Here is a 15,128-nt window from a genome sequence, read left to right as displayed (position 1 = left end):
TAATTTTAACAGACAATATTTAAATTACTAACAATTTTAAGAGAAAAATTAATTACATTTTTTGTTGAATATGTAAGTTACAGTATGCCCACTAGATGCCACTCTAGACAGTCATAAAGACAGTAATGGGTGAAACTCCACTACTGCTTCTGTATGGTTTCAGATTAATGTTGTACTTAGTCTTTTCTGTCAAAGCACTATGTTTGTTGGCTGGGAAATGCCGCTTTCCCTTCACTGGGGTACAACTTTTAAATGCTATGTTAGCACTCTTCAGGTATTTTTCAGGATTAGACTTCTTAGAGTCAAATGCTTATAAATTATGCCAATTCTATTATTTCTGTAATTGCAGGAGTAATTGCGTATTTTTTGAGAGCAACAGATAGCAAAGGGAACTTCAATATATTAATCCAAACTATAAATCCATCATTTTAACATGAAAACTGAAAGTATAGGATCTAAAAAAAAGTGGAAGGAAGTATACTCTTTTTTTAATCTATTAAAAAATGAGGAAGAGTAAGAGTTCACATTTGGATAAAAATGTGAGAAAATGTGATTTGTGTGTCTAGTTACACTTGTGTTAATGTTTAACCATCGTACAAAAAATTATCAGCATAAAATCTTTTATATAGTAAGAGATACATGGTAGAAAGCAATTTCACTTTATTTATGTTTCATAAAAACATGTTTCTAGTCATAAAACTGGACGGTCCCATGATTCATGAATAACTACGGTGGTTTGTCTTGATATTTAATAAGAAATTGGAATAATCCTGTCCAAAATCATATGATCTGTTTATAGTTAACAAATTTGTATTCACTTGTGGAGTTTGTCGGCTGTGTTTTTTATTCTGTATTTTGTGATGGTATTTTTACATTGAACTGGTGATGGTGTCAGGTTGTGTGGAGCATGGGAGAATTTTATGCTGGCATCTGCATATTCTAACAAGAAAGATGGAGTAATGGCTGGCAATGCCAGTATGCCTTTATGCAGTTCAGGACTGACCGACATAAGCAAAGCAGGGAAGTTGCCCAGGCCAGCAGATCTTGGGGGATGCTGCAAACAGTGATCCCGCTGCTCATTTTCTTTGTGCCAGCTGCCTGCAAAGCCAGGGAGGCCACTATGAGCTGTTGCTGCTGTCAGAGGGGGATTGCTGTGAAGACTGGCGTCACTGCTGAGAATGGCTGTCAGCTACTGAGAAAGCTTTGAGCCAGCTACAGCTGCCCATTTCTGTACATAGTTATTCACAAGTTTTTTTCTGCAGCCTTTTCCATTGAAGCTGAAATAAGACTTTTCTGGAAGCAATTTAGTGAGGTAGAGCTGGCTTATAGAATCAGATCCAGTGCTTGAACAAACTATTAAATACTGCCTGCTCCCCACCATTCATGTCCTCTTTTCAAAGAGCCACACTGTCTTGCTTGGTTTGGCAAGGCTTCCTTCGCATTTCATCTGACAGAAGGTCAGATCCCCAGTGCTGGCCTTTTTCTATATTCCTTGTAATCCTATCCCTATTTCCAGTAAAAATACTGTAACATGAAGCTGTTTCTTACATAAGGAAAAGTGCATCCTGTTAATGACAAGTGTTTTTCAGAACAGTGAGTAATTCAAAAATTTCATCTTGTCAAACATTCTTTAATTAAACTGATTAAAAATATTATGGCAGTAATGTTGCATAGATGTTTAATAAAGGAAAATGGTGAGCATGGAATGGTATGAGCTATCACTAGCAACAGAAAACCTGTTTATGAGAAATTTCAGAGAATATTAAGCAGTATTGTTGGGAGAAATTACTTCTGGAACAAAAATAGTTTTATCTGCCATGACATCCATAAAAGCTGATTTGCCTTAGAAATTGGATAAACAGAGAAATGAAAGACTGCAGAAGGTTAAGCAGAGATTGCTTAGTCAAAAAATTAATTGCTTCATATTTTTTGATTAATCCTCGAATCATTCTAAAATGAAATAGTGAAGCCATGTTAGAATGTTTAATCTGTTATGATAAACTCAGGACCTATATTGCTTTATCTGCTCAAGCAGATAAAATCTACTTTAAAATCTCTAGGCCATCTTTCAATTCCTGTAAAACATCTACAGAGTACACATCTGAGTGACAAAATACAAAATGTCTGTTTGCCATCCTTAATACAATTCCCTTCCATTTCCCTCTGAAATAATTGCAAAGGGTTTATAAATGCAATTTTATGATCCCATGAACTGTTCAGGAAGGCATGAAGGTCCCAGAGCCCATATCCTGTGAAAACAGAGGGACCTGAGCTTGTTCGATCTAATGAAGAGGACACTAACACTTGCCCACAAGTCTCTGAAGAGTTGCAAGTGTACCATGGAGCTGAAGTTTTCTAGGTAGACAATATAATAAATGGTAGCTTGGGAAGTTCAGGCTGTATATTGGGAAACATTTTTCCCTTGAGCATTAGTTTAGCATTGTGACAGGGAAACCAGAGAGGTATTGAAATCTCCTATCTGTACAGGCTTTCAAGACTTGCCAAGACAAAGGCATGACTGATGTGCTCCTGTGTTGTCAGTAGTCCTACTTGAACTAAGACTAAATTAGATGAACTCTAGAGATGCCTTCTAGCCAACATTTCAGAGTCAATACTCTGCTGCAATTTCAGTGGTGTTTCAGTGGAAGATGTGTGAGTCACTGTGAGCACTTAGAGCTGTTTACATTTAAAAAAATTGAAGGTGGAGTTCTTATGTTTCCATGTTGTATGGTGCTTAATGGCATCAGCAGTGCTGCAGCGTCCCTGCTGATGTGTATGTACGTAATCATGCTGTCTGTGTTCTCTTAGGTTATAATAGTCACTGCTGTCATCTAATTGTAGTGTTTTTACCACTGGCAGACCTACACCTTACTTGGAAGCCATCTAGGTAGCCAGATCCTGAATGTATATTGGGTAGGAGCAGTATTATTGTTATCTCAAGAGTCTGATTTTGGAACTAAACTGTAAATTACTGTTTCAAATTTTATAATGAGTAGTTTCTGGTGAAGCAAAGGCAAAATTCTTCTCTAAATATAAGCGTCCCAATGTCTTAGTGCAGAGAATGTAGAAGGTTGCTTCTTGGGAAGAGCTACTTAGAAATGGAAGAGCATATGATGATACTACTTTCCTAACGGAGCATCTGATAGCAATATCTTGACTTAAGTCTAATAAGTAAAGGAGTAGCTTTGCAGAAGTGCATGCGTATTTATAGTTAGCATTGTGCTGAAGTACTTTGCTGAATCCAGCTTCTTTACATTTTAACAACATAAGAAATTAATTCTTCTCTCAGTGTTCATCTTCAGAGCTTGTGTTGGATTTTTATCAGCTACACCCACATAAGTTGACTGCACTTGCTCTTCATTATAACTATGCTGAGTTCTTTAGTGACAAGTTTAACAAAAACACTCCTTAAATTCAAAATACAGATTGCAATTTTTTCCTAGGAAGTCCATCACTTTCCATTAGTACTGAAGCTGTAATGTTTAATCTCTGTGCTTCCTTTATTGTGCCTTGGCCTTCTTTTAAACTTTCTGACTCTTCTGTGTTAAAACAGAAAACTATGAAAAGCAAATGGATTGATTCAATATGTGGGATAGTTTCAAAAGGAGAAGCCAGACGCTGATTGTTTTTCGTAATGTTACATATTAATTTCAAGTTTACAGTGCTGGCTTTTGGGACAGTTTTTAAAATGTTCTGAGAGTTTAGTATGTATTTAATGAGATCCTGTCTACTTCCTTTTAAGGATAGGGAAAGGGAAGAAGCCAGTGAGATTTCCCATAATTCAAGCAACTAATAAGCATTTTTATTTACTTGCTAAGGGCTCATTTACAGAAAAACCACTGACCTGAAGGTGGGAGTTACAGGGAGAGAGGGAACAGAAGAGAGAGACCCTTTAGGTTTTAGTATGTTACGACTACACACCAAGAGAAGATATAGGTATGGTCAATATACAGTGAGTATCTGTTTTCTCTTTAGGGCATGTTAAGTACTTTGTTTTCTTACACTTTGATAGTATTGTCCATACTGTAAGTACAGTTCATGGAACTAAGGCAGAAAAAAATAGTAAAAAAACCCCAACCTGAGTATGAAGCTAGGACATCTATTTACTAAGTTTTTTCCCTTCCTCTGAGTCCCCTTGAGTTTTCATCTGTGATATTATTATTAGGTCTATGCATAATAAAGTTTATAAAAGAACTGAAAAAAAAACCCAAACCCAGAGTTAACATTCAATTATGGATTTTGGATTTACTTGGTTTGATCTTTAGATGTCAAAACTACGATGTTAATGTCACATATGACTGCAATAACAGCCCTGTAATTTACAATGCTGTCAGATACAACTGACATTTTTCATTCAGACAATCCCCATGAACAATACAAATGCTAAAATAAGCAAGTTCTGTAGGAAGAGGTGAAAATTTTATTAGACTAGCTGATACAATCAGAGAAAACAGATGAGCCCGTGGACAGTTCCTTCATGATGTCATTGCATCTAAGATTAGTTTTTCTTCCAGTTAGATAAAATTGACCTTAGCAGTCATTCAGTAATACATACATAATGTTATGTATGTCATACAATGAACTGAAAAGGAATTTTCTTGATTAATATCTTTATGAGGCTTTGCAAGACATTTGTTAAATATACGAATTACATGAAATCTGCATTGAATCCCTGGAATTGACTGATCTGCCTTTTTAAAGCTCTAGCAGTACTATTTATTCCATATGTCTTTTGTAAAGGCATATTTGTTTGTGGAGCATTGCAATGTGACATACATTCAGAGAAGATAACCAATGGTATCCTAAGTGTTTTTTCCGTGCTACTATTGTAGGGACAGAATATAGCATTGTGTGGTCTTTTCCTTGAGAAGGATCATGAAAATTCGTAGACCTGTCAATTACGGATCTTAAAGAGAGTGACCTTTTTCTTAACTGATTGGACAGCTTGTCATCTTTTGCCAACTCTTTAGAAAACATCTGCAATCTTCCTGATGTCTTAATCCCTGCTGTATGCTTCATTCTGTGGATGATGTTGTGGTGGGGGACATTCTGTAGTGATGTACACTCTGAAGTAATCCTTATACTGAGATAGTTACTGTTCCTCAGAGCTACCATTTGGTGCTCAAGACTTTACTGTCTTAACTTCCCAATATCTTCATCTGGTACAACTGTACAGGGCAAGATCCTTGTGCTGTAAGAAATAATTCAACTTCAGTGGGCTCTGGCAGTGTAGTATGCATTTTTTATCTTTTCCCACAATTCTCTGACTCCCAGTTAATTTGGTTTAGGACCAGATAATTTAATACTAAATTAGCAAGAGCAACAGTCTACTGCTGTTGCCTCTTTAAAGCCTATTCTCCCAGAATCAGGAACAGATTCAGAGTTACCCTTGCTCTTCCTGGAAATATAGTTAAATGGATGACTTTTCGAGGCAAGTGGCTTTGAAATAGAACTTTGACTGTACTAAAGAATACAGTGAAGTGAATGAGGGTGGGGTAATCTGGTAATGTTTTTTTGACTTCAGTTACTGACATTGTGAACTATTAATTTTTTCTAAAGCAGTTGAGCATTTCTTTCAGTTGTGTTAGACTGCAGATATTGACCACTTCTGTAAATTCCTCAAGGCTGTGATTACTTCCTTTGATAAAGCATAATTTTTTGTGAAGCAGCTCTTTTACACTGCCTTCTTGGTAGTATCCTTTCTTTTTTGGCAGCCCAGATTGGGTTTTAATTAACTGAACTACCTTTGAAATCATGGAAACCTGCTTTATCTCTGATCTGTCGGTTGGGTGGAGTCATTTGTAGATATCAAGAAGATGCCTCAAATCAAGTCTGAAAGGACTCAAAGGAAACTTACATATTTAAAATAGGAAAAAAGTGACTGTGGAACACAATTCGTATTATACAGTATTCATAACTAATATATAACACAAGACATACTCTTCTTACATTGAAGACACAGTATTTTGTTCTTTATTGTGTATGTCTCCTGGTATTTTTATGACACACAGCACTTACAGAGTTAATGTTTTAGCTGATAGGATGCCAGAAATTGTTTTAGACATGATGTCAATAGAGCTTCAGTCTGCGTGCCTTTTCTGCTTCATCTTGTTTGGCATCCCCTTCAAATAGAAAATGAAAATGTGCTCTGGGTCTAATAACAATGTTTGCAAAACAGTTTTCTTGAGCTTTCCTGGAGGAAGGGTCATAAATTTATCCAAACTGATTTATTTATTTTATCTTTGCAACTCTGTGTTATGTATATGGAAAAAAATTGGCATTATAGATGAAAATATTGCAGCCCTCTTGAAGGGTTTTTGTGAAAAGCAGGAACACTTAGTCTAGGTAAGTAATTTATGTTTTCTGTGCACTTTTCTTGCTGAAAAGTTTTCAACAGCTTATAAATAAATTCACTGTGAAAGATCACTGCTGTTTGAGTTGTGATGCTGTTTTACCTTCTGAGAGTCACATTAGAACATAGCAAGTGTTAATGAGTTCAGGTAAATATTTATAATTCAAACAGGAGTTTGTAAGACTATATTGTCTTCTCTTTTTCATCAAGCTGTAAAAGTGAAAACTATCCTGTGTAGTTCACATTGCCTTTCTCTAAGGCCTTGTTTAGAGAAGAATTCTATATAGAATGTTGAGAAGAAAACATGGTCTGATTAACAGTGTAAGGACTTAGGTTTTATACTCAGCTGAGTTGACATTTCAATTTTTCTCCTTCTGAATGAAATCCTGGCGCCATTGAAATCAATGTGAGTCATAAGAACTGACTGCAAGAAGGCAAAGGTTTTACTCCTCTGCATTAGTTTCTTAATCTATAAATTTGGCTATTTATTTTCACCCACCACTCCAGCATGTGGTAAAGATTTATAAATTGCTTGAAAATTCTGTGGTAACGTAAGAGACCAAACAATCAACTTCTACAAAATGGAATTTTTTTAGGGTTTGGTTTTTGTTTTTTTTGTTGGTGGTTTGTTTGTTTGAAAGTTCCTATTCTTCATGTTTATGTTGGTTTCTTTAAAATGCAAATTAATGCAAGTAAAGCTACAGTTATTACAAAACTGAGTTATCTGACAGATTGTTGTATGGCTCAGCAACAGCAGAATCTGCAGGTTTCACCTCCTTGCTGTTGTTCTTAGGAGCCCTGTTTGGTTGTGAAACAGGTTTTTTCAGGGGACTGCAACTCTAAATAATAATAATAATAATGATGATGATGATAAAGAGTAAGTTAATTGCTTTGTTTTGAACTCAATTTGTTCTGACTCTGTATTAACCATATCATGTCAGCCTAACAGTTCTTCAGAACTTTATCAAGTCATAACATAATTTTACAATGACAGAAAAGTGTTAAAAATAGAACTGTAGGCTTCACTTGCATTTCAGCTATAATGCAAAGTGGTTTTCAGGAGCAGTTAAGCAATTAAAGTAAAGGCTAACCCAATGTTAGAAATGAATTTAGCAGTTTCCAGATTTCAGATTTTATGTCATAAGCCTTTGATGTTGACGAAATTATCTCAGGTTCCAAATTTACATGCAGTTATTGTAAAGCTGATCTCTTTCTAAGAATTATCTAACTCTGCATTTAAAGTTCAGGAAAGGCCTATAAAATAAAGAATGTTCTTAAACCTTGAATTGATTATTATGTCTTCTTGTGGTATACTTGTCCCTACTATGAATCACATGCATTTCAACACCCACCAGTTCATTGGCTGGTCATAATTGTGCGTACTCAGACATTACAAATGTACCTGTTACAGCTTTAATGTTCATGGCCTGTGTTTTACACTTGAGCAGTTGAATTTGCAAAAGGAAAATGCCTGCATATTTGTTTAACTGCTTACTTATTAACTGTAATTTAATTACTTGAACATTATGTATTGATAGGAAGGTGCAAAACATGAAATGGATCCGTTTACCAAATGAAGTGAAATTGCATGAAATTATTGCAAAAAAATTTTAAAAATTACTTTCATGACCACCAAAATTTCACTTTTTTTTATTCCAGAATCGAATGGAAGAAAGCAAAGCACTCTTTAGGACAATTATCACATATCCGTGGTTCCAGAACTCTTCAGTCATTCTGTTCTTAAATAAAAAAGATCTCTTAGAGGAGAAAATTATGTACTCCCATCTAGTTGATTATTTTCCAGAGTATGATGGTAAGTATAATGACATCAGAGCTCATGCTCTATTTACACTAATGACACGTTGTAATAGCCTTGTCCAAATGCCAGACAGATAGATCCTTTGATATATCTTGCTCTTTAAAAAAAATGGTGCTTTGCAATTTTTAATCATCTAAATTTTTAAAATATGATTGAACTCTTGTGGGATTTTTTAGCATGCTAGGATTTCATTTTATACTGTAATTTATTGTGGGTACGATGGCAGAACCTTTCATAGGAAATTATTGACTTTTAGATAACTATTGTCATATTAGTAGTGAACCACATTCTGTCCTTCATCCTAAGTTGGGGTGGGTTTAAACTGAAGTACAAAAGCTAAAAAGAAATAAAAATGCATTCCTCACTTTTACACATTGTCTCCCATACTCTTTTTTTTGAGGTTTGGTTTTGTGTAAGGCTGAATATCTGAGGGGAATTGTCATAAGCTCTCTGTGGCAGTCAGAGAAACTAGTACCACTCCTTCCACCCTTTTACCATACCTCTTTTTTTCCTTTATTTTAATTTTACTTTATTTACATGAAGCTTAATGTGTTTGTCCATAAAATAATTATATGGATTTTACAGCTGTTTCTCCTAAAACTGTACTTCCAGAAAGTTCTCCTAGGGTAAAAAGCTAGGTATTTTGAGGTAACTGAATGGAGGCCTTGGTAACAGAGAAAAACTCATATAATAAGAGGTCTAAAGAACTAAATGCTTGTATTTTTAAAAAAAGAATATCTGTTTTGTCCCACCAGGGAGCAAATAGCAGATTTGAAATCTGAATAAAAGATTGAATCTCTCATGTTCTGATATGGAAAGTAATAATAGGAAAAATGTGCATTTTGTTTCCTGTTTAAGGGGAAGGAAACAGTGAACAGCCTGCAGGATCAGACCATATTATTTATGAGTCAGTGTAAGTTTAGTTTTGTAGTGCTTTGCAGAAGAGAACTGGCAGTTGAATAGAAATATGCACGTTCTTTTGAGTTTACTTTGTATGACAGGTTCCCTAGATGATGTCCTGAAGGTGAGAAAACTCTACAGTCTGCTTTGTTACCACCACCTAAGTGACGATAAAGCCTGTGTTAAATGCTTGCCCAGAAAAAACAGACAAAACTCAACCACTCATCTCAGAGAAACCCTGTTTCTCCTGTCTTTTGCCATTGGTGAGGGAAAAAAAAAGATAATGGATTGGTAAGGCTGTTGCAGTCAAGACCTGGAAGTCTTCAAGAGTCTTTGTCTCTTAATTCTGCAGATTTTGCTGGATTTAACTCCATATACAAAGTTATGGTTTGATTTGATTTCTTCTGGTGGCAGGATGGGGTCTGTGGCTTGCAGAGGTCACCATGTGGTCCCCTCTTCTGTCCCAGCACACTGGGGAGAGGTGGGAAGATCTGAGGAAGGGATCAGAATTAGCTATTTTTCAGCTGCATCACTTCTCCCATCTGTTTTCCTGTGCAAGGGAGAAAGTAGCATCTGGATGAGAACTGCTAGCCAGGATTGCAACTGATCAAATTAAGCTAGGCGGTACTGCTGCACAGTGTATTCTCACAGCACTGAAAGGGGGACTGAAGCATGCTCAGGGGTTGGTGTATCGCATGAAGACATCCTTGCATGGCTAGTAGTAGAAGACTGACTCACAGACTGGAATGAAGAGCTGGAAGAGGGAGAGAGGACAAAGACAAAAAGGCACCAGAGCTGGAAAGAAAAGAAGAGAAAAATATTGATGCAGTACTTCTTATATAGACCTTGAATGTATCATGTAGAGACATTCTTCGCAAGCTGCTGATTAGGGAGCAGTGGACAAGAAATGTACTGATTTATATAGTAGTTCTTTTCCAAGACTCCATATTACTTAGATCACAGCCACTTTGCAGTCTAAACTTAACATTGACTCATACAATTTTTTTCTACATTCCTGAGATCGTAAACATTCTTTCTAACCTCAGTTTTCTGTACTTCAACTTCAGTCAAACCAAAATTTAAATTACATGATACTCAGTAGAGGTGTGATTAAGTAAGCAAATTTGGGTATAGGCTTTGAATAGTGCAGTAGATTTTGAGAGAGTGCTCTGTCTAGCTGCTATGAAACTGTTCAATAAAATTGTAGGAAGTTGTTTAAAGCAGTGGTTTATTTAGAAGAAATCTAAATAGTTGTCTTTGAAGTTCTAAGAGTTTTCTTCACAAATACTGCAAATTTGTTCATGGTAGTGTGAGACTTACTGTTGCTGCTGTTTCTATAGAATCTGGGTGACCAACTCAAAGAAAGGCTAGAGCCTGTTGTGTTTTAGAAGCTTTATTGTGTGTAGAAGTGTTGAACAGTCCTCTGTCCTGCTTCAGAGAGCTTATGATCCCTAAATCTCAGGAAATGTGTCATCTGTGTATGTGTATGTATGTACATATATGTACATGTATGTTCATGTGCATACACCCATATATTGCAGAATCTTACTCCCCCTCGAGATGGATTTAGAGCACACCAGAAAGTATGTAATTTCTTTTCCATGCATTCCCTACCTACATTTTATGGAGTTATCCAAATTGGAAACGTTAGCAATTGTAAGCTTGAAGTATTAAAAAGAAGCTTTATTATCCAGTTGTTGAAAAATATGTGGGCATGTGCTAACCCCCAAAGTACAGATTTCATAACTACTGAAGGACATATCTACATATAACAGCTGAGTGCTGGAATTTATATTGCCATGTAACAACAGGAATAATGAAGAGTATAGGAGGAGGAGGCAACGCAGAAAACTTGCGTGTTCTGTAGAAATCCACATTACAAAAACAGGAGAGCAAGGGAGTAATGGCCTTTGGAAATGGCACTGGAATAATAGAACAGAATTCAACAGCTTGGGGCTAATGTTCTTACTTCTGCACTGCTCTTTTGGCTGTGAACGTGAATGAATCTGCACTGTTCCAGGCTGGAAGTCATTACTTTACATTCTGTCTTCTGTAAAGCTGAACATGTGGTTTGGTTGCATACATTCTCCATCCTTCAGAGAATTACAACCTTAATTTAGGTCTGATAGGATCATTATCATACCTAATCTATATAACAAGTGATTTGTTAGAACATGAGCCTTTTGCAATCAAACAGCTTCAGCTGGAGAGCATGTGTATTTTATTATCACTGAAGTAAATAAGTTCTATTGGTGACAGTGTCAGACCAGTTCAGGATATGGCTTCATTATGCTACCTATTAAAGTCTTCATAAAACTAGTAAATGTTGCAGTGCTAAAAGAACTTAAGTATAATTTAAATATAGTAGGTGTAGACTGAACATTCACCAATTCTATTAACATTTGAAAAGATTTACTAGTATAGCTAATTTTTCGTTTTCATTCTGTGCAGTTATAAATCACCTGTTTTGAACATTATCTTATGAAAGAACAAGGATAGTCAGCAGGAAAAGAACAGCTTTGACATGATAGTTCTAACTTGATGAACTTCTGAAATTTCCTTCCATCTTTATTTTTCGTAGTTCCTATGAGGAAGAAAGTAGCCAATATATGATACTATTGATGAGTAGAAAGTAGAAAGTTCCCTATCTTCTCTTATGTGAGGACCACAGACTAAGTCTTTCTTGTTTTCTGTTAAAGAAGTTCAAATATTGAATCGACTTTAGGAAAACTGACTTTCTCTTCTTAATTATCAGGACCACAACGGGATGCACAAGCGGCACGAGAGTTCATCCTGAAGATGTTTGTAGACCTGAATCCAGACAGTGACAAAATTATCTACTCCCACTTCACGTGTGCTACAGACACAGAGAATATTCGCTTCGTCTTTGCTGCTGTCAAGGACACAATCCTACAGTTAAACCTGAAGGAGTACAACCTGGTCTAACTGTGCCTAGGAGGCCCTCCAAAACCAACTTTGCGTGATTGAAGATATACAAGAGGGACTGTATTATCTGTGAAAAAAAATTTGCATAATACTAATTTATTGCCGGCCTGGACTCTGTGAATGTCCACAGAGTTTGTAGTTAATATTATGATTTTATTTAAACTATATGGAGGAAAAACAAAAGATGCTGAAGTACATTCACAGCACGTTTCCTCATTTTTTAGGCAAAACGTGACTCAATGTGTTTTAAATTCTCAGTCGTACATTTACAAAAGATAGCAGTTTTTTGCTATTGAAGCAAAATCAAGCTGGTTTCCTCTTTCCCTGACCCTTTCTCTCTCCCTCCGTCCCCTCCCCCCTTCTCTTTTACAAGGTACAATGGCCTGTTTTGTCCCAGTTGCATTTCTGGGTAAAATATTTTCTGTTGAGTGATTTGGTCAGGAAAATACTATCGTCAGAATCAGTCATTATAATTTTACAGTATGTACTTTCTCTGAAGGATCAAAAGTATTGATACTGTGATTTTTAAATTCTTGACATGGGTGTCTTCATTCTGTCTTCACTTTTGAGAATAGAATATTGGGATTGCAAAATAGAACTACAGTTGTCTAAGGATGTTAAAATTAACCATATTTTCACAGTTGGGAAAGGTGCACAGAAGACAGTAATGAAATAATTAAGACACAACCTGCTATGTACGTGGAATATGTTAGAATCTCTTTTTAATTGCCATGTGCCATTTTTTCTCTCTTCTTTTATTCACAAATGCCAAATAGAAATGTCATAGACACTACATTTTCCCCAGTGGCTACAGCCTGAAACAGTGGGTTTTTTTTCTTAAGTTAGAGCTTTTTTTTAAGTGTTCTTTTTCCACAGTAGAAAAATTATTTTTATTGTATAGAATTAATGTTGCCAAATCTGGCTTTTTTATAAAACCAATGCTCTTGAAACATAAGATACTGATTGAAATGCCAAACTGATGGGTTGGGAACTGACCTGATTGAGTCAACTGCCAAATGATAAACAAACACAGTTTCAGCTCATATGTTCCCTTTTTTAGAAAGTGTTCCATTTTCTAATGCCAAAACCAACAGTGTGAGTGAAAGTGCTACGAGGTGCACCATGCACATGCATGTGGTCTACTAATTTAAAGACAGTTTAAATCTCCTTATGTCAGATATGGCATGAGATTGTTTTCTGTAATAATATCAAGGCACCTTTAGTTGTATAACAAGAAATTATTGATGAGAGATCATATTCAGGAACCTTTCTTGATAAAGTTGCTTGTTAACTAACTGATTTACAGACATTTGATAGGCTTTCATGCAAAATAGCCTCTCTTAATGTTCTTTAGAAAAGATTTATTAATGTAAATGAAACAAGGAGAAAATGATTCTTGAAATTTAAATGTGCAATTTTTTAACAACAAAAATGCAGCACACATTGATGAGCCTTTATTCTGCAGCTTAGGTTGAAAGGTGTTTTTTGACCAGGTGCATGATTGCTAGCAAGCTATAGAAAACTCAAGAGTTCAGACATGTAATTGGATTGATTATCTGCAATGCCAAGTAGCACTAGAGTGCACTTAACACAGAAATTGCTGCCTTGTAGCAGTGCATGGGAGGTGGAAAAAAGAATGGCTTATTAGTTGATTACCAAAGTTAACAATAAATACTAATGAGGCATTTTTCATCCTTAACCCTCCCAACTCCAAAACAGTAGTAAGAACAGTTGCTATTTTTTGCTCCCTCTTAAAACACCTTGTAATTTAAAACTGGTTGTAGGTATAGTGCAATTATGAATGCTATAATCATTGTACATACATCTATATATATATATGGCAGCATCCATATTGGCTTTGTAATCATTAATTTTTGGCAAATTGAATGTGCTGTATTGATATGTATCTATGTAATTGTATTGTATGTCATAGCTAATTCACATTTTAAATAATGTTATTTTATTTACTTTTTTAAGAGAGAAGAATGTAAATTTTGTCAGTTTATTTCTGACTAGGGATTTGTTGTTTTTTATTTACAAAACAAAAAAAAATACTATAGTACAGAGCGGTACTAGCATCGTGCTGTATAAAATCATTTGCACATTCCTGAGTAGAAGTAAATTGGAGACACCCAGACAAAGGCCATTCACATTCAAAATAATGCTTAAATCTTGTTAGGGCTTTACACAGGTGTAGAAACCAGTCTTATTAGAAGAGCTTATGCCATTATATCTAGGATTGGAACATAAGCTTTTAAATATAAATTTAATTTCTATTTGACAGGTTCATGTTAGGTTACTTTTACTTTTCTAATAGGCTTTATTAGAAAAGTAAATTTAGAGATCTTTCAAATCATTGTACGTAAGTACTAATGAGTATATGCTGTTGCCCTAAAAATACCATGAAAAAGTACGGAACATCAATCAAACAGTCTTTCAGAAACTGCAGAAACCTTAGCTATAACACCAACAACAACCAAAAAGTCACTATTGTTAATGATTTTAAGGAGTTAAGGAGTTTTATTTAATAAAGCTAAAGCAGATAGATCTAGGTTATAAAAAGTAACACTGACATTCTGAACTGGGGATCAGAGCAGTGACTCTTACATACAGCATAACAAAATTGGTCCTGATCTTGCTATAAATGCAACAAAGCTTCTGTTTGCACAGTTCCAGTGTTGATAATATCCCTTCTTTTAACCTGGGAATACATTCGCCACGCTGGATTCAGTGCTGTAAATGGAACTGTAGCGAAAAACAAAAAAAAAAAAAGAAGAAAAAAAAAACAAAAACAAAAACCCCCAAAAATAGACAGTGGTGTCTAACGAAAGTTAGGGTTTGTTTTGTTTTTTTAAATTTGTTTTCTTATGGGATATTGGGTGGGGGAGAAGGAAATGTGGTTCTGAGTTTTGTATAAAAACAAAAACAAAAGTTTACTCATGCTTTATAGTTCTATTGTGATTGCAAAAGTTTTCAAGAGTGTGTGCCACTGGGCTACTTCTGGTATATTTTAGGTAAGTTAAACCTGTGGCAATGTTTAGATCATTTGAGCATGTTCAAAAAAAAAAAAAAAAATCAGTACGCCAAGGCAAGCTTTACATGAATCACCTA

The 15,128-nt window shown here is 35.5% G+C and overlaps 1 protein-coding gene across 1 annotated transcript in view; it reads left to right on the top strand.

Annotated features, from left to right (window-relative positions):
• Nucleotides 1-14,089, top strand: part of LOC142027323 (guanine nucleotide-binding protein G(q) subunit alpha) — a 134,560-nt gene extending 120,471 nt beyond the window's left edge. Inside the window, exons 6-7 of the mRNA XM_075021280.1 lie at nt 8,012-8,165; nt 11,827-14,089. Coding sequence (XP_074877381.1) covers nt 8,012-8,165; nt 11,827-12,017 — 345 coding nt within the window. The 3' untranslated portion in view covers nt 12,018-14,089. The remainder of the gene's footprint in view (nt 1-8,011; nt 8,166-11,826) is intronic.
• The last annotated feature ends 1,039 nt before the right edge of the window (nt 14,090-15,128 follow it).

This window comes from Buteo buteo, chromosome Z (genome assembly GCF_964188355.1).
Source record: "Buteo buteo chromosome Z, bButBut1.hap1.1, whole genome shotgun sequence".
NCBI classification, from domain to species: Eukaryota; Metazoa; Chordata; class Aves; order Accipitriformes; family Accipitridae; genus Buteo; species Buteo buteo.
Note: the sequence above shows the minus strand (reverse complement) of the source record. Positions and strands in the feature narration are given on the sequence as shown.